The following is a 27,034-nucleotide window of genomic DNA, read 5'->3' on the forward strand; positions in this document are numbered from 1 at the left end:
TTCCACTGATTTTTCTTCTCTCCTTCTATAAACCAACCTAGCCCAATAGCCACTGGAGCTGTTGGATGCTGCTAATTCGATGACTTCTCAAGGCTCTTGCTGACCCAGCTCCCCTCCTTTCAGCAGCCCCAGCTGGAGTCACCCCTCTTTCCTCTGTGGGCGACTCACCTGGACACACAGTGAGATCCTGTTTGTTTTCCAAGGTGATGACCAACTTCTTCTGGGCGCTCACAGTGAAGAAATGCCTGGGGGAGATGTTCTCGCCATCAGATAGATTGAAGGAGAAGCCACCATCAAGGGGTCCTGCAGAAAGCACGTCAGTGGGACAGGGATCAGTCAGCAGGATCCAGGGGCATGACAGTGACAACCCTTACCCCACAGGAGGAGGGCAGAGGGTGAGAGACACTGGTGGAGCAGCATAGCAAAGCTTGTGAAGGAATGAACATGGAGACTAAATTCCTCACTAGCCAATGTTGGGGTGCACTAGTGACTTGGGAAGCCTTGTGCAGGGCTGAATGAGCAGGAAAACTGAATTCCCCCAGCTCAGCACTGGGGTGGGGTCCACTGGTGACTTGTGTGTTTGTGTATTGGGTGTGTGCGCGTGTGTGTGGGAAACTAGCCCAGCTCAGGAATGAGTAAGCATGGAAGCTAAATTTCCTCGGCTCACACCAGGTCAGGGCTGGGCTCTATTGTAGAGTCCCTTGTGTCACTACGCTGTCCATGATTGCCAAATTATGGTCCATGGTGCCCTTCCTGGTGGTCATCAGAATAAAACAAGAGGACAACCAAGAAGTGGGGGGTTCGGGGATTATGTGGGGAGGCGGCTGCCCCAGCAGCCTATCTTATGAAGTGACAGGAAGACTGAGCCCTTGCCGTAGGTGCCAGGCTGTCGGACACAGTGCCCGAGCTCAGTACATCACAACACAGGTTAATTGTGTGGGAGGGCCAGGCGCTGGGTGAGTTACACATCAGAGGAAAGCCAACTTCAAGTTGAACGAACTTGCAGGACTGTTGTAAATCTGGAGTAATGGCATTGAAGCTGAGGAGGTTACTTTGCATTTATACTGGAGCTAGTGAGAGCAGGATTTCCCTGGGAGATGGCAGTCTCCTCTTGTCCAGGACAGGGGGTTCTTTACAGCTGTGGGCTGTACCCTAGTGTTTCTGGGCTGGGCAGTGCCACGTTGGGGTATTTGACTGGCCACAGTTAGTTTTCCTTAACACACAGCTCTCCCCGCATTGATCCACAACAGGCCCCCCAGCACCTTGGCCTCCAGGCCCGGGAATGTCCTGCTTACACCTGTCCATTACCTACCTTCATGCACAAACTGAACAAGCCCACTATTTATCTGAGCCTGAGTGAACTGCAGGATCCCGTTGCTAGGAGACGACCTCAGCACAACCTTCCCATTGGCCGGGGGCCTGATGGAATAAACCACTTCCTCCGGAGGGGAGTCCTCATCCTCACTTCTTAGGATATCGGGAGTGATCTCTGTGGTGGTATCTTCCTGCATCTGGGGGAAAATGCTAAGCAATCAGCCAAGCGTGAACTTGACATAGTTTCCCAAAGGGGTGGAGAGATTCCACCAGTGCCTTCAGAGAGCTAATTTCATAGCCAGCTGGGGGCCCAAACCAAATCTCCTCCCATCCCCCCTGCCACAGCCTCACTGACAGCAGCTGGACTACTTACATGAGTGTACACAGAGAGGGGGGATATGCAGATAATCTGGTGGTTTCACAGGGACCATGCCACTCTGTGACTGGACCCCAGCTGTTTGGAACTGATGTTTCATGGCACAAGCTGGGAAGGCAGGTGCTCACAGACATAAAGCCAATTGTATTACCAGGGCAGCATCATTTCTTGGTTAGAACAGGAGAGTGGAGGGCAGGAATCTGGGGTTCTATTGCCGACTCTGCCACTAACTCACCATACTTCCTTGGTCAAGTCACATCACCTCTCTGAGCCTCAGTTTCCCCTTCTGTGAAGTGGGGCTAATGATACTGACTCACCTCACTGGGTGCATGTGTGGCTTAATGAATCTCCATAGAGGGGTTGGAGGCTGGTGAGTGAGAATTCATTCTCTCCACCAACGTCCTCTGGCCCACACTTTTAATAGGCTTTGTGTCTTGGGATCTCACGCAGACTTCACCACGGCACTTTCAACTGGGTCACTGGTTTTGAGCTCTCTCCACTTAACCCCACTCGGCCAGTTCTTCTTTCCATATTATTGTCTCATTTAGCTTGTGCTACAGTCTCTAACTGAAAAGCTTCCAATCCTATCACCCTTATCTAATGAAGCCTTAAACTGCGCCAGCAAACTCTTGTGGAATGAAAGGTATGTAAACTAGCTATGCATCATGTAAAGCCATGGCGGCAAGTTGTAACTGTCTGGGAGCAACCTTCCTCAGGGTGATGAGCTATTACTATTATTCAGATTACACTAGCATCCAGAAGCCTCATCTAAGATGAGGGACCTGTTGTGTTAGGTGCTGTGCAGACAGTCTCTGCCCCAAAGAGCTTTCACTCTACGAGACAGACAAAGTGTGTGTGGGGGGAAGCAACTTGCCTCAGGTCACACTGCAGGAGGGGAATGAGCAACAGATCATGCAAAGTGTAAGGAATTTGCAAAGCATTTGGAATGTCTTCCCTGTTAGATTGATAACTGCTAGGTGTGGCCACTGATCCCTGGACTCCCATGGGGAGGAGATCCTGCTGGGGCAAAGTTACACCGGGGGATGGATTTGGCTGGGAGACTTTCTATTGCCTTAAATAACTGGTACATTAGATTTTAGAGCCAGATATTTATTGTCTGCGATGAGCCAAATTCTTTTGGTCTTTAATGGGGCCAAATTCCCATAAAAATCAATGGGAGCTTGGCTCCCTGGAGGACTGTGGGATTTGGGCCAATGCTACTTTAGAAACGATCCAGAACCAAACCCCAGAGACCAAGCTGGAGGTTCTGATTTTGGGTATTGTTGCTCATCCCCCGTCTCTACAAAACAGTTGGAAAATGAGGCCAGGCAGAAAGCGTGGAATTGTTTTCAGCCTGATGATGTGCGGGCTCTGTCATGCTGGGCTGGGCAGGGCTCCTCACAGCAGGAAGTCAGGCCCAGACCCTCTTTGGCCTTTGAGCAGCTCCGTGTGTTAGAACAGGGCACACCCAATCTGTACACACTGCAGCCTCAGCTGGAATGTTTGCTCCCAGGAGACACTACAATAAAATCACGCTTTCAGCTCTGGGTTCCAGGCACTCGATCTCGACTCAGGCAGTTCATGCGCTCACCAAACCCTTCAATTGAAAGCTTTCCATTGTCTGATTGGGTGTAGCTGGTTCTCTTCCTGGGGAGGGATAGCTCAGTGGTTTGAGCTCTGGCCGGCTAAACGCAGGGTTGTGCATTCAATCCTTGAGGGGGCCATTTAGGGATCTGGGGCAAATATTGGGGATTGGTCCTGCTCTGAGCAGAGGGTTGGACTAGATGATCTCCTGAGGTCCCTTCCAACCCTGATATTCTATGGTTCCTATTGCAGTGACAGGATGTTGCTGTGGAGAAAGTTTTAAATAAAGAACATTCTTGGAACCCTCCAATTCTGCACTGGTGTCTTAGGCACACAACTTCCCTTCTTCCACGGGACAGGTGGACAAGCTAGTCCAAGAGGATAAAAGCAAGCTCCTGAGTACCTGTGGTCATTTGGCAAGGGAGCAAGTACCCCTTGTGTTCTACTGACTTACTTGATACTCCACTCCCTGCCCTAAAATCTTATGCAGTGGGGACTGTAGGATGCATGACACCCCAGAGGTGGCTACATTTTATGGATGAAGGGATGCCTGTGATGGCATGTATCTGTTGAAAAGCTGCAGCATCTATTAAATGTGCTATATCTCCCTGCAGCTTGCATGGTGGAGATAAGGCCCAGATCTTCAACGGTATTTTGATGCCTAAGTCCTCTAGGCATGGCAACACTTTGAGAATCTGAGCCTGAGGGCCCAATCCTGAAAACTCTCCAAAGGAGTTCTGGATTAGGCCCTAAATGATGGCAGTTACTAATAACTGTACTGTAAAATTGTGGTCACAAAGGGCTTAATCCAGCTCCCCTGGATGGTTATTATTTGAGGGCATCTCCTAAGCACAGGTACACTATATGACATGAATGGCTCGGTCCTGCAAGCCCTCCACCATGAAGCAACCAGTGAAGTCAATGGCAGTTCTAACAAATTTATTTGAGCATAAGCTTTCGTGAGCTACAGCTCACTTCACGAAAGTTTATGCTCAAATAAATTTGATAGTCTCTAAGGTGCCACAAATACTCCTTTTCTTTTTGCAAATACAGACTGACACGGCTGCTACACTGAAACAATGACAGTTCTGTGAGGACTCCCATGGCTAGTCCCATAGTTCTGGAGTCTGGGGTGGAAGATGCTCTCTAAATACAAGCCAGGATTGAGGGGAAACATGCCTGTTTTAGAGCGTCCCCTTTAGAGTCAAAGCCATCCCAGTGGAAGCTGCTGTTTAATTTGTGTCTGGGATCTAACAGCCCCTGAGGGTGTCAATAAATAGCTGAGGGCTCTGCACACATCTGTGTTGCATTCAAGAACTTTTGCATTCCGTCTGCCAGGTACCTGTGGCCTAATGAGGAAATAAGGTCTTTTGGAGGATTTTTAATGGCAGGTAAACTTTATAGTGGGTTCAGCACCATCCTGAATTCTCACTGGCTGGGGCTAAAATGTGCGGTTCTGAGCATGTGCAGCAGTGGCACATTTCCTAAACCAATAACTCGTTGTAATTTATTTCTGCCCCATTGAAAAGCATCATTATTCCCCATTGCAGACTAATGGAAAGAACTGCAGCTCGGTTAGACAATGCTTCCTGAACAGCAGGAACGACTAATGGAATGTCTTGGGCCTTTACTCTTCGGGGTTTGTTACAGAAAGCCTGCTCTGCAGTCACTGAAGTGCTTAATTATATTCCACATCCCCTCTGAATTATTAAAGCTTTGCACTTGGTTTCTGTTCTTACTTACTCGTCTTATTATATCCGGTCAGACTTCGTGTCGCCTGTGTTCTCTGTGAGCACCCGGTGTAGTTTAGAGACTAGCTCCAGGAATGCTTTAGCCGGACTTGGACTCACTAATGGGAAGGTGTTGCTGTTATGAAGGGTCAGCCCATGTACTGATTCCTTTCTGTGATTTATCCATGAAAATGCTTCTTTTAAAGGGGCTGAGCATCTGAATAAACTCCAAATGATCTTTTTGTGTTTGCCTTGTGGCTGGTCAGTTTCACTTGTGTTTCTAGTTAGTTTCGCTTTCAGGCCACAAGGTCTGCAAGGTTGCAACCACAAGGTGGCTTAAACACCAGGGAGCCAAACAGTGCCTGCGGATGAGCTGAGTTCAGAGCAGACAATGAAGCGGAATGGCTTTGTGTATCCCCTGTGCCGGGGGCTGCTTTGGCCTCTGGAGGAGGTTAGAGCAGTCTGAGGGCTGCCTTGACTTTCATAAGAACAACAGAATGGCCATACTGGGTCAGACCAATGGTCTATCTAGCCCAGTACCCTGTCTTCTGACAGTGGCCAGTGCCAAGTGCTTCAGAGGGAATGAACAGAACAGGCTATTTATCAAGAGTCCATCCCCTGTTGTCCAGTCCCAGCTTCTGGCAGTCAGAGGTTTAGCCAGAGCATGGGGTTGCATCCCTGACCATCCTGACTAATAGCCATTGATGGACCGATACTCCAGGAATTCTTTTTTGAACTCAGTTATACGTTTGGCTGCACCCTTCGCAACATCCCCTGGCGATGAGTTCCACAGGTTGACTAGGCGTTGTGTGAAGAAATACTTCCTTTTGTTTGTTTTAAACCTGCTGCCTTGGGCCTTTACTCTTCGGGGTTTGTTACGGGGTGGTGGGGGGGGACCTTTTGTAGTGATAATCAAGGTGGCCCATTTCCAGCAGTTGACAAGAATGTGTGAGGAACAGTGGGGCGGGGGTGGGGGGGGTGGGAAATAAACAAGGGGAAATAGTTTTACTTTGTGTAATGGCACATCCACTCCTTTAGTCAAGCCTAAGTTAATTGTATCCAATTTGCAAATGAATTCCAATTCAGCAGTTTCTCGCTGGAGTCTGGATTTGAAGTTTTTTTGTTTTAAGATAGCGACCTTCATGTCTGTGATTGCGTGACCAGAGAGATTGAAGTGTTCTCCGACTGGTTTTTGAATGTTATAATTCTTGACATCTGATTTGTGTCCATTTATTCTTTTACGTGGAGACTGTCCAGTTTGACCAATGTACATGGCAGAGGGGCATTGCTGGCACATGATGGCATATATCACATTGGTAGATGCGCAGGTGAACGAGCCTCCAATAGTGTGGCTGATGTGATTAGGCCCTATGATGGTGTCCCCTGAATAGATATGTGGACACAGTTGGCAACGGGCTTTGTTGCAAGGATAGGTTCCTGGGTTAGTGTTTTTGTTGTGTGGTGTTTGGTTGCTGGTGAGTATTTGCTTCAGGTTGGGGGGCTGTCTGTAAGCAAGGACTGGCCTGTCTCCCAAGATCTGTGAGAGTGATGGGTCATCCTTCAGGATAGGCTGTAGATTCTTCATGATGCGTTGGAGAGGTTTTAGTTGGGGGCTGAAGGTGACAGTTAGTGGCATTCTGTTATTTTCTTTGTTGGGTCTGTCCTGTAGTAGGTAACTTCTGGGTACTCTTCTGGCTCTGTCAATCTGTTTCTTCACTTCAGCAGGTGGGTTCTTACAACTACAATACCCACCTGCTGAAGTGAAGAAACAGATTGACAGAGCCAGAAGAGTACCCCCTCCTCCCCCACTCTCCTGCTGGTAATAGCTCACCTTTCCTGATCACTCTTGTTATAGTCTGTATGGTAACACCCATTGTTTCATGTTCTCTGTGTATATAAAATCTCCCCACTGTATTTTCCACTGTATGCATCAGATGAAGTGAGCTGTAGCTCACGAAAGCTTATGCCCAAATAAATTGGTTAGTCTCTAAGGTGCCACAAGTCCTCCTTTTCTTTTTGCAGATACAGACTAACACAGCTGCTATTCTGAAACTCATCCATGAGAAGACCTCTTATCCTAAGAACTTGTCCTATGACTGCCTGCAGGCATTTCACTCTTGTGACTGTTACTTTTAATTTCTATTTAACTAGCCTTCTCTTCTTTGTTTATTTCCCCTTTTGGAAATTAAATGCTACTGGGGTGGGTTTCTTTTGTATTTTTCCCCCTTCAAGGATGTTAAATTTAATTACATTATTGTTGCTATTACTGAACCGTTCGGCTATATTCACTTCTTGGACCAGATCCTGTGCACCACTTAGGACTAAATCAAGAATTGCCTCTCCCCTGATGGATTCCAGGACTGGCAACTCCAAGAAGCAGTCATTAATGGTATCTAGACATTTTATCTCTGCATCCCATCCAGAGGTGACATGTACCCAGTTTAAATCCCCCATTATAATTTGGTTTTCTGTTTTTGTAGCCTCTCTAATCTCCCACAGCATTTCACAGTAACGGTCACCATCCTGGTCAGATGATTGGTCATATATTCCTACTCTTATTATTCATGCATGGAATTTCTAGGCATTGAAATTCTATGGTACTGTTTGATTCCTTTAAAATTTTTACTATCTTTGACTCTAGGCTTTCTTTCACATACAGTGGCACTCCCCATTCTGTGATGCCTATTATATCAATATCCTCATTTAATACCAGACACTGAAGTTTAACTATCTTCTTATTTAGACTTCTAGCATTTGTACACAAACACTTATAAAATTTGTCCGTATTTAGGTATCTGCCTTCATGGGATGTAACTGAATGGGACTGTGATAGTTCGATTGTTTCTCTTCAGTTCCTACCTTCACTTCATCAACTTTGACCTTCTCACTTTACTAGAATATAGAGTATCTCCTTTAATAAGTCCTCCCCAAGGGATGTCTGTGTGCTCCTCCACACTTGTTGGCTTTCCCTCAGCCCTTGATTAAAAATTTTTACAGGCCAGCAATCTTGTTCCGTTTTGGTTTAGGTGGAGCCCATCCTTCCGGTATAGGGTCCTCCTTTCCCAAAAGATTCCCCAGTTCCTAATAAACCTAAATCCCAACACCATTGTCTCATCCACGCATTGAGACCTCACAGTTCTGCCTGTCTAATTGGTCTGGTGCCTAAATGCAATGACTCCATGGGCTGTTCTGAGAATACCAGGCCACCTCCTCGCACACCTTCTATGCTGGAGCTCCTACTGGGCTTAGAGTTGACTATGCCAACGTTTCGCCCCTTATGCTGGAGAATTCCCTGGAGGGCTCACTGAGGTAGATCTGCAGCCCCGTTATGCCTTAACGCACCCAGAACATGGCCCCCTGTTACAAACTCAGCAGGGTTTAAATCAGGCTGTTCTCCCTGGAATTTAAACACATAAAAATCTTGCAGTCCTTCCTATTAATGTTAAGTTTTGCACAACCTAAATCCTGGACCTAAATTGACCTGGCTAGGGTCCCTTTAAATAGTGAAGTCATTCATTTTAACAGCACGGAAATAGGCATGCAGTCATCCTTTCTGATGTTTGATTGTTTTAAAAAATGTCTACAGCTTTAAGACACCAGGGGAGATTTATTTGTTGAAGCCCCTCAGGAAACAATCCCTCCTTGAGCTGACACAAGCGGGGCTAGTCAGTGCCTCAGCATGAACCCAGTGTCCTTAGGGGAAGGGCAGTTAGCCTAATGGAAGTGCTGAAGGGCCCTTGCTTCTGTAACAAAGCTGGGTTTATTTCTGGGCTATGGTTTTAGCAGCATGCCCTGGAGGGATGCATATGTACATGTGAAAGCAGCTTGGTACTGCGGTAATGCACTGTAATGGACTGGGTAATAATAATAAGCCAACAGCTGAGGCTCCCCCGCACCCCTGCATCCCACTCTTGCAAAGCAGCATACACAATGACCCTGCTGTCCCGCCAACGATGCCCTGCTAGCTCTCTGCTCGGGTTTCTCCCAATGCAGCAGATGCAGGGGCACTTGTAAATGGGTGTTTGCCCTCCCCTGCTCTGAGCGCATCCTTTGAGAGTTGGCAAGGCAGCAGCGTCTCAGCGGAGCGAGAACAGGCAGGTGTGGTGGCTGGTCCTTTCTCTTGACTGGAGTGCAGGGCTCTCCCTGCGTTCCCGTTAGAGAGCGCGGCTTCCGTGCCATGTCAAAGGGGCGGGTTGAATGGGATCCGGAGCATGACCCAGGCCATGGCAATGATAATACTCCTGGACTGTAGCACCTGACCAGGGAGGGAAGGCGCTGCTGTGAGCTTGGCAGAAAAGGGATTAAAACGCTCTGTGACTTGAGGAAGCACCCCCAGGTGCCTGTGTCTGGAGCGCAGGGGCTTGCTGAGTAGCAGGCCCAGGCCAACTCTGGGGAATGAGTGACGTTCTCCCCAAGACACTATTAGAGGGATGTCTGTGGGGAGCTGGGTGCTGAGTCTGGGACTAGCTGGGGCAAAGGCTGGAGCTGAGCATGGTGCTTGGCTTCAACCTTCCCGGACGTGTCTCTTTACCTCAGACTCTGGCTGTGAGGTTTGAGTTTGGCCTTAAAAGACGCAGGGCTGTCTTTACATTCACCATTTTTCTTTACCATAAAGCTTGCCACAGAGGTGGTTCAAACCCCTCTTTGCGGTTCAGAACGCTTTCCTGCTCCCACCAGCCATTCAGTTCACCAGACCCTAACTGAGCTCCGTGATCCTTTGTGTGGCCTAGTGTGCAGAGGGCTGGATGGGGACTCGGGAGACCTGGCTCCTAGTCCCTGCTCAGCTGCTGGCCTGCTGGGTGACCTCGAGCAAATCACAGCCCTGCTCTGTGCCTCCGTTTCCCCATCTGTACAATGGAGCTGATGCTACTGCCCTCCTTTGTGAAATGCCCCGAGATCTGCTGATGAAATGTGCTAGACAACAGCTAGGTAGTTATTATTATTATTATTGTACACAAAATACAAAGGCAGACAGAGAGGTGAAGCAATTTGCCCCAAGTCACACAGCAAGTCAGTGGCAAAGTTGGTGCTGGAGCCCATGAGTCCTGGCTCCCACCCCCTTCTCTGGTCATGCATGCACATGTGCTTCTCCCTGAGTTTTGCTTTTTACTGCAGCTCCCGTGACTTCAGCTGGAGTCGGAGGTGCTCAGCACCTCTGCGAATCCAGCCCTAGGTTATAGGAACAGAAACAAATGTTGTTAACTTAACCTTTGCGCTGCTGATGAATAGTGTGAGGGTCGCTTCCTTGCATTAGGGCCAGGGACTGGCTCTTTCTCTCCTTTGTTGGGCCAGGTTTCATGAGAGTGATGCTGGTTGGGAGCCCTCCGAGCTCAGCTACCATTCGCAGGGAGCCCGCAGGAGCCTGACTTGGCTTGACAGTTAACGCAGATGCTTCCCTGGGGACTTGATATCACTGAACTCACCCCACTGAATCCAGGGACACTGCCAGCAGGATAATGTTCCTGTGACCGTGCTGGGCTCTTATTGCAGTACTTTGTGCTCATAATACTGGGTATGAGAGTGCTTAACAGGGTAGGCCAGCGTTGTAACCCTGGTTAGAGACAGAGGCACAGACTAGCCGAAGGGCAAAGAGCGAGTTAATGGCAGAGTGGAGAACAGAACCCAGAAACCCCGAACCCCACCCCCCACTCTAATTGCTGGAAACCCTGCTTCCCAAATGACATCATGCCCCATTTTTCTCCAAGGGAGGGAATTCCCTTGCTGCAGAGTCTCTTGTTTGCCCTTAGTGAGTTGACCTGCTGAGGGCAGAGTTTACTGGGGGCTGGTTCAGGATGGTATGTGTCAATAGGGCAGATGCCAGCAGTCAGGAGCGGGAAATACCCCAGGTGGGGGCTGGGGCATTCCAGGCACAAAGGCTGCAGTGGTGCTGAGCCCTGGCCTGGGTGCCAGGCCAGTGCCGTACCAGCACAGGAGTAAAACTGGGGCGGGCCTCCATTAGATGATCATGATGGACCCGTCTGACCTTAAGGAGTCTATGTAAAATCATCATGTAAATGAGTCACACAGGCTAACCCCTTTACAGAATCAGAGGCTGCAGAGTGGGCAATGCTCCCATCTTGTGTTCACCAGTGGCATTGCAAGGTGGAAGATGGAAAACCAGATGTAAGATTTGACTGAGTTCATTTACCATCCAAGGAGCAGGTTTTTTTCTCTCATAAAAGCATCCATGTCAAGGACCAGTGGAAAAACTGCACAAGTAGCAGAACTGCCTCAGTTCAACTGCTTTTTGCTTCCCCACCCTTTGCTTTGCCCTGGCACTGCTGGCAGCCCGCTCCTTAGCAGCTGGAGCCGAGACCCACAACTTTCCTTAACTACCAGGGAGTCTTTTTGTTTTATAAAAAGAAAAGGAGTACTTGTGGCACCTTAGAGACTAACCAATTTATTTGAGCATGAGCTTTCGTGAGCTACAGCTCACTTCATCAGATGTTTACCGTGGAAACTGCAGCAGACTTTATATACACACAGAGAATATGAAACAATACCTCCTCCCACCCCACTGTCCTGCTGGTAACAGCTTATCTAAAGTGATCAACAGGTGGGCCATTTCCAGCACAAATCCAGGTTTTCTCACCCTCCACCCCCCACACAAATTCACTCTCCTGCTGGTGCTAGCCCATCCAAAGTGACAACTCTTTACATAATCAAGTAGGGCTATTTCCTGCATAGATCAAGGTTTTCTCACATCCCCCCCACCCCCATACACACACAAACTCACTCTCCTGCTGGTAATAGCTCATCTAAACTGACCACTCTCCAAGTTTAAATCCAAGTTAAACTAGAACATCTGGGGGGGGAGAGGTAGGAAAAAACAAGAAGAAACAGGCTACCTTGCATAATGACTTAGCCACTCCCAGTCTCTATTTAAGCCTAAATTAATAGTATCCAATTTGCAAATGAATTCCAATTCAGCAGTTTCTCGCTGGAGTCTGGATTTGAAGTTTTTTTGTTTTAAGATAGCGACCTTCATGTCTGTGATTGCGTGACCAGAGAGATTGAAGTGTTCTCCGACTGGTTTATGAATGTTATAATTCTTGACATCTGATTTGTGTCCATTTATTCTTTTACGTAGAGACTGTCCAGTTTGACCAATGTACATGGCAGAGGGGCATTGCTGGCACATGATGGCATATATCACATTGGTGGATGTGCAGGTGAACGAGCCTCTGATAGTGTGGCTGATGTTATTAGGCCCTGTGATGGTGTCCCCTGAATAGATATGTGGGCACAATTGGCAACGGGCTTTGTTGCAAGGATAAGTTCCTGGGTTAGTGGTTCTGTTGTGTGGTATGTGGTTGTTGGTGAGTATTTGCTTCAGGTTGCGGGGCTGTCTGTAGGCAAGGACTGGCCTGTCTCCCAAGACTTGTGAGAGTGTTGGGTCATCCTTTAGGATAGGTTGTAGATCCTTAATAATGCGTTGGAGGGGTTTTAGTTGGGGGCTGAAGGTGACCGCTAGTGGCGTTCTGTTGTTTTCTTTGTTAGGCCTGTCCTGTAGTAGGTAACTTCTGGGAACTCTTCTGGCTCTATCAATCTGTTTCTTTACTTCTGCAGGTGGGTATAGGACAGTGGGGTGGGAGGAGGTATTGTTTCATATTCTCTGTGTGTATATAAAGTCTGCTGCAGTTTCCACGGTAAACATCTGATGAAGTGAGCTGTAGCTCATGAAAGCTCATGCTCAAATAAATTGGTTAGTCTCTAAGGTGCCACAAGTACTCCTTTTCTTTTTGCGAATACAGACTAACACGGCTGTTCCTCTGAAACCTGTCATTATGCAAGGCACTGCATTTAGCCGTATGGAGTGGAAATCTATCAACTGCATGAAGAAACTTGTACAGATACAGACAGACATCATCTTCCTTTCCAAATGCAAACAGATGGACATCGTACCAAAAGGACTGAAGGTCAAAAATCCATTACAATCTACATACCACACAGACTATGCTGACAGCTTGTGCCTCACGCTCTCAAAGAAACTGCGGAATCACCTGATCAAGATCCTCTACAGCAAACAGGGAAAGATTAAGAATGAGCTCTCAAAAATGGATACTCTCATAAAGAACCAACCTTCCACACAAACTTCCTCGTGGCTGGATTTTACTAAAACTAGACAAGCCATTTACAACGCACACTTTGCTTCTCTACAAAAGAAAAAAGACCCTAAACTTTCTAAACTACTACATGCTACAAGGGGCCACAGCAATGGTTCCCTCACCCCACCTAGCAATATTGTTAACCTATCCAACTATGCTCTCAGCCCAGCAGAAGCAGCTGTTCTATCTCGGGGCCTCTCCTTCTGCCCCTCCACCCCCACGAACATGATACAGTTCTGTGGTGACCTAGAATCCTATTTTCGACGTCTCCGTCTCAAGGAATATTTCCAAAATACCTCTGAACAACATACTAATCCACAGAGGTCTCCCTGCCAACACTACAGAAAGAGGGATTCTAGATGGACTCCTCCTGAAGGTCGAAACAGCAGACTGGACTTCTACATAGAGTGCTTCCGCCGACGTGCACGGGCTGAAATTGTGGAAAAGCAGCATCACTTGCCCCATAACCTCAGCCATGCGGAACGCAATGCCATCCACAGCCTCAGAAACAACTCTGACATCATAATCAAAAAGGCTGACAAAGGAGGTGCTGTTGTCATCATGAATAGGTCGGAATATGAACAAGAGGCTGCTCGGCAGCTCTCCAACACGAGTTTCTACAAGCCATTACCCTATGATCCCACTGAGAGTTACCAAAAGCAACTACAGCATTTGCTCAAGAAACTTCCTGAAAAAGCACAAGATCAAATCCGCACAGACACACCCCTGGAACCCCGACCTGGGATATTCTATCTACTACCCAAGATCCATAAACCTGGAAATCCTGGGCGCCCCATCATCTCAGGCATTGGCACCCTGACAGCAGGATTGTCTGGCTATGTAGACTCCCTCCTCAGGCCCTACGCTACCAGCACTCCCAGCTACCTTCGAGACACCACTGACTTCCTGAGGAAACTTCAATCCATCGGTGATCTTCCTGATAACACCATCCTGGCCACTATGGATGTAGAAGCCCTCTACACCAACATTCCACACAAAGATGGACTACAAGCTGTCAAAAACACTATCCCCGATAATGTCACGGCTAACCTGGTGGCTGAACTTTGTGACTTTGTCCTTGCCCATAACTATTTCACATTTGGGGACAATGTATACCTTCAGATCAGCGGCACTGCTATGGGTACCCGCATGGCCCCACAGTATGCCAACATTTTTATGGCTGATTTAGAACAACGCTTCCTCAGCTCTCGTCCCCTAAAGCCCCTACTCTACTTGCGCTATATTGATGACATCTTCATCATCTGGACCCATGGAAAAGAAGCCCTTGAGGAATTCCACCACGATTTCAACAATTTCCATCCCACCACCAACCTCAGCCTGGTCCAGTCCACACAAGAGATCCACTTCCTGGACACTACAGTGCTAATAAACAATGGCCACATAAACACCACCCTATACCGGAAACCTACTGACTGCTATTCCTACCTGCATGCCTCCAGCTTTCACCCTGACCACACCACACGATCTATCGTCTACAGCCAAGCTCTGCGATACAACCGCATTTGCTCCAACCCCTCAGACAGAGACAAACACCTACAAGATCTCTGTCAAGCTTTCTTACAACTACAATACCCACCTGCAGAAGTAAAGAAACAGATTGATAGAGCCAGAAGAGTTCCCAGAAGTTACCTACTACAGGACAGGCCTAACAAAGAAAACAACAGAACGCCACTAGCGGTCACCTTCAGCCCCCAACTAAAACCCCTCCAACGCATTATTAAGGATCTACAACCTATCCTAAAGGATGACCCAACACTCTCACAAGTCTTGGGAGACAGGCCAGTCCTTGCCTACAGACAGCCCCGCAACCTGAAGCAAATACTCACCAACAACCACATACCACACAACAGAACCACTAACCCAGGAACTTATCCTTGCAACAAAGCCCGTTGCCAATTGTGCCCACATATCTATTCAGGGGACACCATCACAGGGCCTAATAACATCAGCCACACTATCAGAGGCTCGTTCACCTGCACATCCACCAATGTGATATATGCCATCATGTGCCAGCAATGCCCCTCTGCCATGTACATTGGTCAAACTGGACAGTCTCTACGTAAAAGAATAAATGGACACAAATCAGATGTCAAGAATTATAACATTCATAAACCAGTCGGAGAACACTTCAATCTCTCTGGTCACGCAATCACAGACATGAAGGTCGCTATCTTAAAACAAAAAAACTTCAAATCCAGACTCCAGCGAGAAACTGCTGAATTGGAATTCATTTGCAAATTGGATACTATTAATTTAGGCTTAAATAGAGACTGGGAGTGGCTAAGTCATTATGCAAGGTAGCCTGTTTCTTCTTGTTTTTTCCTACCCCCCCCCCCCCCCAGATGTTCTAGTTTAACTTGGATTTAAACTTGGAGAGTGGTCAGTTTAGATGAGCTATTACCAGCAGGAGAGTGAGTTTGTGTGTGTATGGGGGTGGGGGGGATGTGAGAAAACCTTGATCTATGCAGGAAATAGCCCTACTTGATTATGTAAAGAGTTGTCACTTTGGATGGGCTAGCACCAGCAGGAGAGTGAATTTGTGTGGGGGGTGGAGGGTGAGAAAACCTGGATTTGTGCTGGAAATGGCCCACCTGTTGATCACTTTAGATAAGCTGTTACCAGCAGGACAGTGGGGTGGGAGGAGGTATTGTTTCATATTCTCTGTGTGTATATAAAGTCTGCTGCAGTTTCCACGGTAAACATCTGATGAAGTGAGCTGTAGCTCACGAAAGCTCATGCTCAAATAAATTGGTTAGTCTCTAAGGTGCCACAAGTACTCCTTTTCTTTTTGCGAATACAGACTAACACGGCTGTTCCTCTGAAACCTGTCTTTTTGTTTTATAGTTTTCCTTCTCTCCTGACACGTGGGCTGGCATCTGACTTGTGAAAGCGAGTGGCAGATAGCCACAAGAACAGGTGCTGGGCAAGCTTCCTGCAGCCCAGTTCTGCGGATCATCTGGATCCGGATCTGCAGGCCCCTGTGATTCCAGCCCTGGGATCCCCACACACAGCTCTACCTATGCACCTCAATCCTGACCTGCAGCGCCCCAGCAATTCCAGCCCTGTACCCCACCCAGCTCTGCCGGTACCCCTCAGTCCGGACCTGCAACCTTCCCTGATCCAATGTCCCGTAGGGACTAAAATGTATCATTATTACACATGATCATACCAGCTGATTTTGTTTTCACCCAGGTCCTTGGGAGCAGGGTCTTATATGCTAACACCTGCTGCTCCACATGTCTTAGCAAACCTCTGAGGCGGTCGGCCAGTGGATCAGTGACATGTACCAGCATCAGCAAACCCAGGCCTAGGGCATGATTGCTGGTCACCTCTAGTCTGTACAAAGGGAAGCACCAGATGCACACCTATCTTAGGCGTGCAGGAGGGAATCCTGCAGCACCATGCTGCCTTTTCCCGTCTCTGCTCAAACCCTCCGGTGCAGAGCATGTCACACTCCTAACGCTGTCCTGGCCTGGTCCCCATCCCCACCCCCTGGTCAGCCAGCAGTGTGCACTCAGCATGCAGGCTCTGGTGGAATCACAGGGTCTTCAGCAGTGGCTTGCCCCTTTCCCCCGGAGTTAGGCTGACATGCCCCGAGGGGCTTAGGGAGCCAGCATGAATGCAGGGTGCATTGCCCACTCCCTGAGTCACACGTAGGCAGCAATCAGCTGTGCACTGTGCTGCCTGGTGTTCCTGCCCTGCTGCTGCAATGCTGTCCCCCGCCCTGTGCAGTAGGGAGAACGGCCGAGATGTCGTTTGCAGAGGAGCAGAAGAGCAGGGTGAGACCTGGCTCCTACAACCCCAGTGCAGAGTCAGGTTACCCGGAAGTGACTCTCTTCCCTGGGCTGAGTTGGGGGATGGCTGGGGATTGGACTCAGAGCTGGGCAAACTGGATGGGGGCTTGCACAGGTCTGGTGGGGGGTGTGTGTGTGACAGGGTATTGCATTGATCGGCCGGGATGCATCTCCAGACTGGACGTTCCCCCTTCCTGCATTGGCCCCTTGGCAGACATTGGGACACAGGACAAAGCGACACAGACCTAGGCTGCACGGGGCTGCAGCAGCTGGGAGGGGATTCTCTTTAGCGGGAATGGGGGGCTCTGTATTCTGGTGGTGGGGCAGCAGCAGTGCTGGGACAGAGTAGGGCAGGGGGAGACAATCCCACTGGTCAGGAGGAAAGGGCAAGGAAAGGGCAGACACAGTAGTGGAGGGTGAGGAGATGGGGTAGATTCTTTCTGGGTTTGATTCCCCCCTTGGGGTCCAATCGGCTGCAGAGGGGAGGGATGAGATGCTGCTCTGAGGGGGCAGGAGATGCTGCCCTGGAGGTTGTATGGCTGGCAGCTTGGGTCACAGGAGCAGAGGTCACGGTGCTATGTGTCCTGGCAGGGGAGGATTACCTGCAGCCCGGCGTTGATGATGATTGAGGGCTCCTTGTTGCGTGGCACGACAGTGATGGAGATGGCTTTGGGCTGGCTCTGCCGGTTGACCTTGGAGGCGTTGGCCACGATGGTGAAGCTATCGGCCAGGGACTTGCTGCCATCGTGCACGTACTGGATGAGCTGCTGCTCCACCTGTGGGCAATGGAGATCTGAGGAGTCTGGGAGGGGCTCACCCTCTAGCAGGCTCTTCTGAGAAGCCACCGTATGGGTGGGCCTGTCCACTCCCTTGTGCAGGGATGCCGAGGCTAATGGAACTACAGCAGGGGTAGCACAAGGCCTGTGCTCATCAGAACAGGCTCCAGTGGAGCTCTACAGGGAGCAGGTCATCTGAGCTGCCATGGGGAGCCGTGGGAGGAGGACTACGGTGATAGGCCTCACATAGGCCTCCTGTTCTGAGTTGTGCACCCGGGTTCATCCCATCCCACAGACCTGGCTGTGTGCACACAACCCCGTCCCCCCTTTCCTGATACCGGGGGAAGATCTGTGCAGGGACCAAAGGCAGGAGGTGAACCTCTGTGCACCTTGACCTCTGAACATGAAACAAATGTGGATCCCTTCAGCTGTTGTGTCTGTTCAGCTTCCTAACCTCCGGTATCCCTGGCAGTGCCAGGTTTACAGTGGCTCCAGTGGCTCCATGGAGCCGGGCCCATGCTCAGAAGGGCCCCTGGCCTGCTCCACTTGCACTGCGCCCTGAGACCCCACTGGCTCCCCCCGCCCACCACTTGCTCATCTTGGCCTGCCCGCCGGCTGACTGAGGGCTCCTCTCCGCCCCCTGGCTTCACCCCTTGCTCCTCAGGCCCCTGGCCAGACCCCAGTGCACCTCCGGCTCTGGGCAGTCTCTGCTTCCTACCACCTGTGGGGCCCCACCTGTCTCCCGGAGCTGAGCCACCTGGGACTGGTGCAGAAGCTTGGCCAGTCTCAGCCAGGTGTGTGTGTGTGTGGGGGAGACAGTGCAGAGGGCTTGGCTGTGCCTGTCCAGGCAAGTGCGTCTTGAGTGAGCCCGGCCGGGGCAGGTCCTGGCCTGGCTGATTGCATCACTCCCGAGGGGCTGGAGCAATTCCCGGCCCTGGGACCAGCTCTGGCTGCGCTGCCGGCTCAGCACATCAGACACAGTCGCCTCCCAGCAAGGCCAGTGAGTGCAGCTGGGAGGCAGGGCTTGGGGGAGTGGGTCTATGGGGCGTATGGGGGGGGGTGCTGGGCTGTGAAGGGGCAGGGAGGATCTGTGTGTGTTGAGGCACTAGAGAGTGGGGGTTCGGTGGGGGGTGCTGGGCAGTTGTGGTGGGGCTGTGGGCAAGGATGGTGTTGTGCAGGGCACTGTGCATTTGTGGGTGGGTCTGGGCAGGGCACTTGGAATAGTGGGTCTCGGGGGCCTCTAGGGAGTCGGGAGTTGTTGGGCTGGGGGGGGGGGGGGGCTGTATGGTGTGGCATGGGCCTGCCCCCGAGGGGAAGGGGCATGCTGGCAACATGGGGCCGGGCAGGCCACTGTGCGTCTGGCAACTGCCAGTTTGTAAATAGTGCCCTCGCATTGGGTGGAGCAGGGCTGCCCCTGCCATGCCATTCCATTGCCTCTGGCTGGCCCCTTGCTCCAGGGACTGACCTCCCCGCACCATGCTCCATTGCCTCTATGGGGGCCCACAAATATGTTTAGTGCTGGGCCCACAAAAAGTTAATCTGGCCCTGATCCCTGGGGCCTGATTCTGATCTCGCTTTGCACAGGTGTAAATGAGGAGTAACTCCACTGGATCTGTGGAGTTCCACCACTGGGGGATCAGGATCAAGACCCTGGGTTTTAACTTGGCACAAAGCCTTTCTAGACGTATCAATCAGCCTCTGGAGAGGTCGGCTCCATACCTCATTCCAGGTGAAGAAGTGCAGGTTGCCCTCTTCAGGTCTGACCATGTTCTGGATGACGCCATGTCTCGGGGGCTCGGAAACCATGAACTCCACATTCAGGGCTGTGAAATAGGCGTTGGGGATGGTCAGGATGTCCGTGGAGAGGGTTATGGAGCTCCCTTCAGTCACTGTGAAGTTGTGGATGTCCAGGGGGACTGAAAAGGGAAGGACCTCCAGGTCCACCACAATCCCCTCCAGGGCCTCTGCCCCACTGGCCGTGATGTCCACGGTGAACTGGTCGCTCTGCCCCTTGGGCCTGGAGTGCAGGTAGAGCACTTGGCTTTCGTTGATGTCCTCCTGGGTAAAGGACTGGATGGGGTTCAAGATGGGAGGCTCGTTGGAGGTGCCGCTGTGGTAAACCATCATCAGGGATCCTGAGAGCGGGGGACTGGTCACTGAGTAGATAATCTCCTGAGGAGGGATGTCCTCGTGGACTACCTGTGTCCGTGAGAGAGAGAGAGTTGGCAAGGCCTGGTTGATTCCACCCTTTGATGGGAGAGGCACTTCATTCTTTCTGGTGGGAGCAAGGTGTGACTCCTCCCCCATTGACACAGGGAGCCCGACTCTCAGTTGGACAAAAGCCCCTGGCAGTGCCCAGAGGGGTTAAAGTGGGCATGATTTACAGAGCAGATGAGAGTGAGGCCTAGTCCATTCTACTGAACACCATGGGCCTGGACTCTGTTGCCTGGTGCCTGGTCCATTGCCACCAGTGACAAGGGGTGTCAAGCGCTACCACTCTGAGTAAGTATCATTGCACACCCACTGAGCACCAGTGGAAATGGCTGTGCAAGGAGCAGGGCAATGGAGAAATCTTGTATTCAGTGGGGCTGGTTCTTCAGGCTCCTTGTTTGCAGCATGGCTCTAACCTGAGAAGTAGCTCTGTAACAATGGCATGGTGGGGTTCCATGCTCACTGTGTCTCCTGACCCCCAGATCAGATTTATGCAGATTGCAGCTACAAAGATGGGATTTGTTAGTAGCCAGCCTTGCAAACTCCCCTGAGATCTGAGAGTCAAGTGGGTCTCTCCCCTCCTCACATATCAGCAGTAATCGAGGCTCTCCAGGGCCAATTGTACCCGCAGGTCCACGTGTGCAACACCATTATCTCAGTGACACCTGTGCCAACCCACCAAGACCTGTTGAGGAAATAACCTCAGACAATAGGATTGCACAGGTGTAGAAGAATTTGGACGGTAGAATCTTCATTAGCAGTGCTGATGCACAAGATGGCACGGACTCAGTCTGACTCCCAGGTCCCAGGGGGTGTTTGCAGGGCTGGGCAGTTAGAACTGTATCCACACCCAACCTCCACCACCCCATCTTTTTACATGCAGAATGAGAAACTTTGATCTGGAAATCGGTGAGCGAGGATAACCCGGGAATCCCACAAGGCAAAAGTACTGGGTTATCCTTTGTGGTAATACCACACTTTAAGGGATAAGTGTTCCATGCACCTCTCTTTGGGAGCTCCGCAGAGCACAGTAACTCCAGCCCTCGGTTGTTTTCAGGGGTGGTGTGTCTTGTGCAAGGCAATTATCACCATGCATCATCCTCCCTGTGGGAGCCACCTGCATTCACAGATTATTAGCCTGTCAGTAGAAAGGGTGCCCTGGGAAAATTCATGCCCATTTTAAGCTCTTTCCCCTATTCAATTCCAAGAAGATCCTATAGGATTTACTAGCAGAATTTTGCTATCCCATGTCCTGTAGCCAGGAAGACACATAGGGGGAGGGTGAATAAAAGCATGGGCAGATGCCTACAGAAGGTGTTACTTACTAGTAAGTAGTCTTTCTTAATCTCAACCGGTTCTCCTTGGAAGACGTGTATCTTCTCATGGTGGATGATGGTCAGGGGACTAGGATGGGTGTCCAGGAACACGGTGATCTCCAGCATGTCTTCCACAGCCACCTGGTTAGCTTCTACAGAGAACTGGAATTTGTCCTTGGCATTCCTGCTGCTGTTGTGCTGATAGATCACTTCTCCTGCCAGCAGGTCCTTCTGGGAGAAGGAAGTCACTGGCTGGGCCCCTTTCAGCACCACCCCCCACCTTGGTGGGGTAGTTATCTGGAACCAGATTTCCTCGTCATTCCTTATGTCCATGTTGGTCTCCAGGCTGAGAATGGAGGAGTCAATGGTCCCCTGGCTCCCTTGGTGGATGACTAAGCCAGTGTTGTTGACAATTTGGATGTAGGGGTCCGAGGCCTGTACTTCCAGAAGGGCTGCAGTTTGGTGCAGGCCGTCAGAGACCTGAAGCTGTATCCAGCCCCGGTCCGCTCCAGAATGGACAAAGAGAATCTTCTTCTTCCTCAAGTCATCCTGTGTGAAGCGATACACCTGGCGGCTCCTGTCATCAATGGAAATGATGCTACCAAAGAGAATGTCCTTCCTCACCAGCACCAGCTGTGTGTCAGAGAATCCGGAGTCCTGATCTGTGAAGGCGATGTCATTGGTGGTCAACAGGCGCTGCCCATTCCGTACTACATTGAAGACCTTGCTCACTACCTGAACTGGTGGGTGGTCATTGACAGGCTGGATGGAGACTCTGAAGACACCTCTCACTTCCTCTGCGTCAGAGTCAGCACTGCCCTCGCCCTGCTTGATGGCCACAAATGGGATATCATCCTCTATGGTCTCAGAGTTGTCATGCTGATACAGAAGCCTGCCCTGGAGAATGTCCTCATTGGTGAACTCTGTTATGACCTTCTCATGGGAAGGCCAGTTGGATGGTGTCCTCCAGACCAGCTTCCCATGCGTCGGCCCCTCAATCACCTCATACAGGTAGTCCATGTTATTCAAACTCCTCACAAACAGGTGGTCCTTGGAGATGACAGCCTGCCCTCCTTCCAGGACAGATAGAAGGACATTGGTCAGGACAGGTGCATCTGGGTCCCCACCAATGCTTATCATATAGGTGTACATGGGGGAATACTGGGCATCAGCAGTGACACGGAACTGGAAAGAGTCCTCAGTCTCTTTAGAGTTCCTGATTGTTGCACTGTAGCTTAGGTGTTTTCTCTGCAAGTCCTGTTGGGTAAATCCAAAGCCCTCTGTCAGCCTGGTACCAAGAAGCTCAAGGTTCCCCTTTTTGGGTGCCTGGATTATCATGTAGTAGAAGGAAACTGGGTCAGAGCTTGGATCTTCCAGTGCTGCTTCCATTTCCCTGGTGGTGATGTTTTGGTGCCGCTTGTTCTTCATCTGAAGCGGGACCAGAGTCCTCATCTTGATGGTGGCCTTCTTGATCCTGATTAGGAAAGTGTTGTTTGGTAAGGTCTTCTGGCCAACTTGGACCTCGAACCTCAGCTTCTCCATTACATCTTCCAGCTGGTGCTCAGGATCCATGCTGAAGTACTGTATGCGCCCTTGCACAATGTCCTGCTGGTGGAAGGACTCGACTCTCTTCCACTCCCCTCCCATGCTCCCTTGCTTCTGGACTTCGCCATACCAGAGAGGCTCTGTGAGGCGATACAGGATGTTCACTCTTTGTTTCACGGCATTGGTCTCCACAGAGAGGTTGGCTGTGGTAATTGGAATGGCACTTCCTTGTGAGACAAACAGGCCAGTGTTGTTGCGCACTTGGATGTCGGGCTCTATAGCGATGACTCTTAAAGTGGCCACCGGGCTTCTTGCCAAGCCATCACTAACTTGGAAGATGACCTGTAATGCTGGGCCAGTCTGGTGGACGTAGACCACGTTACCTGCTTCCAGGTCCCTGCAGGAAAACTCTTCTGTGGGCACCCCAGGCTTAAAGTCATATTCCACGTAACCTTCTTCCATCCTCTTGCCGCCAAGCAGCTGGAATTTCAGACTGTCACAGGGTGTGTCATCATCAAGGGCCTGGATGATGTCTGTGCTTAGGTGCTTTCGCGTGTGCTCCAGAATCACCATGAGATCTCCATGGGGGAAGATCACCTGCGGGGCATCATTGATGGGGCTGATCTTTATTGGCAGCAGGTATGTCTGGCCTTGCCATAAACACTCAGGAATCCCCCTTCGGGTCGTGACGGTTACCTCCAGCATCAGCTGATCCATGGGACCCTCAGAGCCATCATGAACATACTTGACTTTCCGATTTGCTATGTCTAGCAATGTGAATTTCCTTCTGCTCCTAGAGCTGTGGATGTCTAGTTCCAGCTGGCCATGTCTGGGTTCATTTGTGACACTAAAGAGGACTTGAGACTGTCTGATGTTTGTGCTGCTTAGGTCTATTGTTGGTTGGGTATGTTGCCATTCCAGGAAGGCCGTGCTTCCTTCAGCTACGACCAGGGGGCTGACATGCAGCAATCTGGTGAAGTTAGCAAAGGCGGGAGGGAGGTTGGGGTCAAGGTGGCATGGTTCTACCACTGGGTCTAATGCTCCCTGCCAGACATCAGGTGTTGGGGTGGTGAGTGCCTCGTCTCGCTCATATGCATCCTCATAATCTGAGTACTGCTCCTGCATCCTGCATCCGGGTGTTATGTCCTTTGTGACCAGAGCATCTTGCAGGCTCTTCTTCTCCAAGTTGACCCTCAGGTCCTCCATGCAGCCGATGAAGGAGCTGTTGGCAGTGCTGCCTCCTGAAGTGAAAGCAAGCTGGCGTTCCTTTAGCCTGCGGAAGGCGTTTTCGTTCATGCCGCCGAAGAAGAGGCTGCCCTGGAGATCGAGGTAGCTGTGGATGCCCCTGTTGGAAGTCCTCGAGGCATAGTAGTCGACAAGGATCTCAAACTTGTAGATGTCCACGTGGAGCTTCACGTAGTGCTGCTGCTCGTCACTGATGAAGATGTTATTGTGCAGGATGACGGCCCCATTGCCTTTCTCCACCACCCCCCTCAGGCGCCCGTCGTAGATCTCCAGGTAGAGGAAGTCATTCTGCAGCCCCGACTGGTAGATCAGAGGGGCGTGCTTGATGCTTGTCACAATCACAAACTCGATAGTCCCTTCTTCCCTTGCGCTCCACCCCGGGAAAGCGATATAAGAGCGTGGGCCCAGGAAGCCGAAGGGGTCATCTGGCCCGGCAGAGAACTCCTCGCTGCACCCCTCTCGAATCTCGTGGAACATTGTAGAGCCAGCGTCAGATGCCCACGGAGAGAGAACATCGAGGCCATTGAACTTTGCCATATGGAGGCAGCCTCTGAATGGAGAGCTGGACCCAGTGAGGTATGGCAGCTCCAGACTCCCTGTCCCGCCCACATAGAGGCCGTACTGAATGTCCAGCTGCTGTAGGGGACCTGGGATCTCCACAGAGGTGTTAAAGAGGCCATCCACGGCCAGAGTCATCCTACCATCTCCCACCGACAACTCAGCATCGTGGGTTACTAGATTATTGAGGCGTGGCACTGCTGGAGACTGGATCGTCACTTCTTCTGAGCCGAGCTCTAGTCTGACCTGCAGTGAGAGAGGGTGAAAAGTGGGGTTAGAACCTTGGCACAAGCCAAAAGTTCTCTGGCATGGACAAGGACACAGGGCATAGCCTGGTGTCCTTGTGCCCCAATGATCTCCAGCTGCCAAGACAGCCCCTTGGGGCAATGAGCCACCAGATACCAGTCACAGCAGCCTTAAGTCTGCTCCCATTTATGCTGAAGACCAGCCCAGCTTTAGGCTGGCCTTAGGATAAGGACAGCTTAAAGATGGCTTAAAGATGCTCTGCCTTCCCCTCTGGTTTTGCACCAAGCACAGCTCCATAGGACTGGGAGATCTAGACCTCTTTCTTTTTCTGTTATGAAGAATCTTCACTGAAGATATAGCTGTTCCAGGATTGGCTGATGTGCTCTTGTCCTGTGAGCCCAGCCTTGCAGAAAATGTTATGGGTCTCCAGCCAGACAACTAAAACTCACACATTAGAAAAAGCAGGTCCCTGCCACAAAGAGCTTTCCATCTCTTTAATGTTAAAAACAAAGAAGGAAATGAAATGCAAAAATGATGCCAAGGCAATTGTAAGGTTGCATAGTTAAAATAAATTTAAAAAGGACTTATGTAATGCAAAAACAACCGGGGCCAAATTCTCTTCAAGTGTAAGTGTGCAAAGCTGCATTGAACTCAAAGGAGCTACACCCATTGTGCTAACACAGAGTTTGGCCCAAGGTTTCAAAAGCAACATTAACATGGCTTCTTTGCACATCCTAGAGACATTGACATAGGCAGAGCTATATTAAGTAGCACATTTCAGAAGGAAAAACAGGAGTAGGAAATAAAGGGCAACTTAATGATGCTGCCTTAATGTCGCATTGATGCGGTTTGTTGCACATGAATGCTCAGGGCGATCGATTGCCATGTACAAAGCTCAGCATTTGCTGACAGATATGACTCAGACCTGATAACTAATCTGTTCCCCCCCCCGTACCTAGAATGGGGAATCCCTCTGGGAGCTGTTGATAGCTGTTGGCAAGTGCTGGCTTTTGGAGGGTAGTCGCTGTGGATGTGCACATACATATAGACAGTCTAGGTAATTCAGCGATAGGTATTTCTCTGGTGCTTGTAACTGGGCTGTCTGTCAATCTGTCTTGTAATTAGGCATGTGTTTGATGCTCATCAGTTAAGGCTTGGGGGTCCCTTAGCCTGTGCATCTGTCCAGGGGCATAAGGAGAAGTCAGAAAGTCCTTTATGCCTCTGCACAGGCAGCCTAGACTAAACGTTTGGGTGTGTGGGGGTGAGTAGGTACCTGCGGCTCCCCACCCTAGAATGGGGGTGGGGGAGCATGGCAGGAAATGGGTGAGGTTTGGCTCTACCTCTCCCCCAGTTTGCTGGCCTGCAGAGCTGAACTGGGGTGGGGTAATAATTTATCGCTGGGTTTATAGGTGCTGGAATTAGGAGTGCTGGGGGTGCTACTGCACCCCCCTGGCTTGAAGTAGTAACAAACACCAAACACATGCTTCCTGCCTTCAGCACCCCCCTATACAAATTGATCCAGGACCCCTGGCTGGGATGATAGTGCGGTGGAGTTGTGGATCAATCGATTGTCTGTCTATCTGTCCTACCCTCCCTCTCTATCCATCCTGGGATACTCCCCCAGTCCCTCCACAGGATATTGAATTTGAGTTCCAGATACTTTCTCTAGAGGCTCCCTCCTCTTGGCTCCCACCCTGTCTCTGAGCCTGGATCAGCAGCTCCATTCCGGGCTCGTGTCTTGAGTCGGTCAGATGGGGGCAGCGCTTTGCAAGCAGTGGGGCCAGAGATCCTCATTGGCTGCAATGCTCTACCTCCCCCTCCCACACAGAGGAGACCAGCCCCGTGCTGACTCTTCATTCCTGATGTCCTCATTGCCAAGGGGCTGGCTTGGCTCTGCTCCGTAACCGCTGCTCTCCCTGCCTGCCAGGGAAATAGCAGGCTTGGTTTCCTCAGCCGTCCCCACAAAGAGCAGCCTCGGAGCCGGGCTAAGTAGAGGGTTGGAGGAAGGAACCTGAGGGAAGAGGCGGGCGGGATCTCTCCTGACAGATGGCCTCCATTAGAGAAACCTCAACCCATCATCTCCCAGGCACTGCAGCCTGCCAGGCTCTGTGGTCCGTGGGGCAGCCCTGGCAGCTCTCTTGGGCCTAGAGAGGTGTGGGGGAAGGGAATGTGTGTTGGGAACACTCCTTATTCTTTCTTTGTGACAGGCC

At 50.5% G+C, this 27,034-nt stretch overlaps 1 protein-coding gene across 1 annotated transcript in view; it reads right to left on the minus strand.

Moving 5' to 3' along the window:
- CSPG4 (chondroitin sulfate proteoglycan 4) overlaps window positions 1-27,034 on the minus strand; it is an 87,637-nt gene that overhangs the window by 11,179 nt on the left and 49,424 nt on the right. The window contains exons 3-7 of the mRNA XM_048867584.2: window positions 21,240-24,824; window positions 19,423-19,902; window positions 17,530-17,703; window positions 1,313-1,511; window positions 169-303 (exon numbers count right to left, since the gene is read on the minus strand). Coding sequence (XP_048723541.1) covers window positions 169-303; window positions 1,313-1,511; window positions 17,530-17,703; window positions 19,423-19,902; window positions 21,240-24,824 — 4,573 coding nt within the window. The remainder of the gene's footprint in view (window positions 1-168; window positions 304-1,312; window positions 1,512-17,529; window positions 17,704-19,422; window positions 19,903-21,239; window positions 24,825-27,034) is intronic.

This window comes from Caretta caretta, chromosome 10 (assembly GCF_965140235.1).
Source record: "Caretta caretta isolate rCarCar2 chromosome 10, rCarCar1.hap1, whole genome shotgun sequence".
NCBI lineage: Eukaryota > Metazoa > Chordata > Testudines > Cheloniidae > Caretta > Caretta caretta.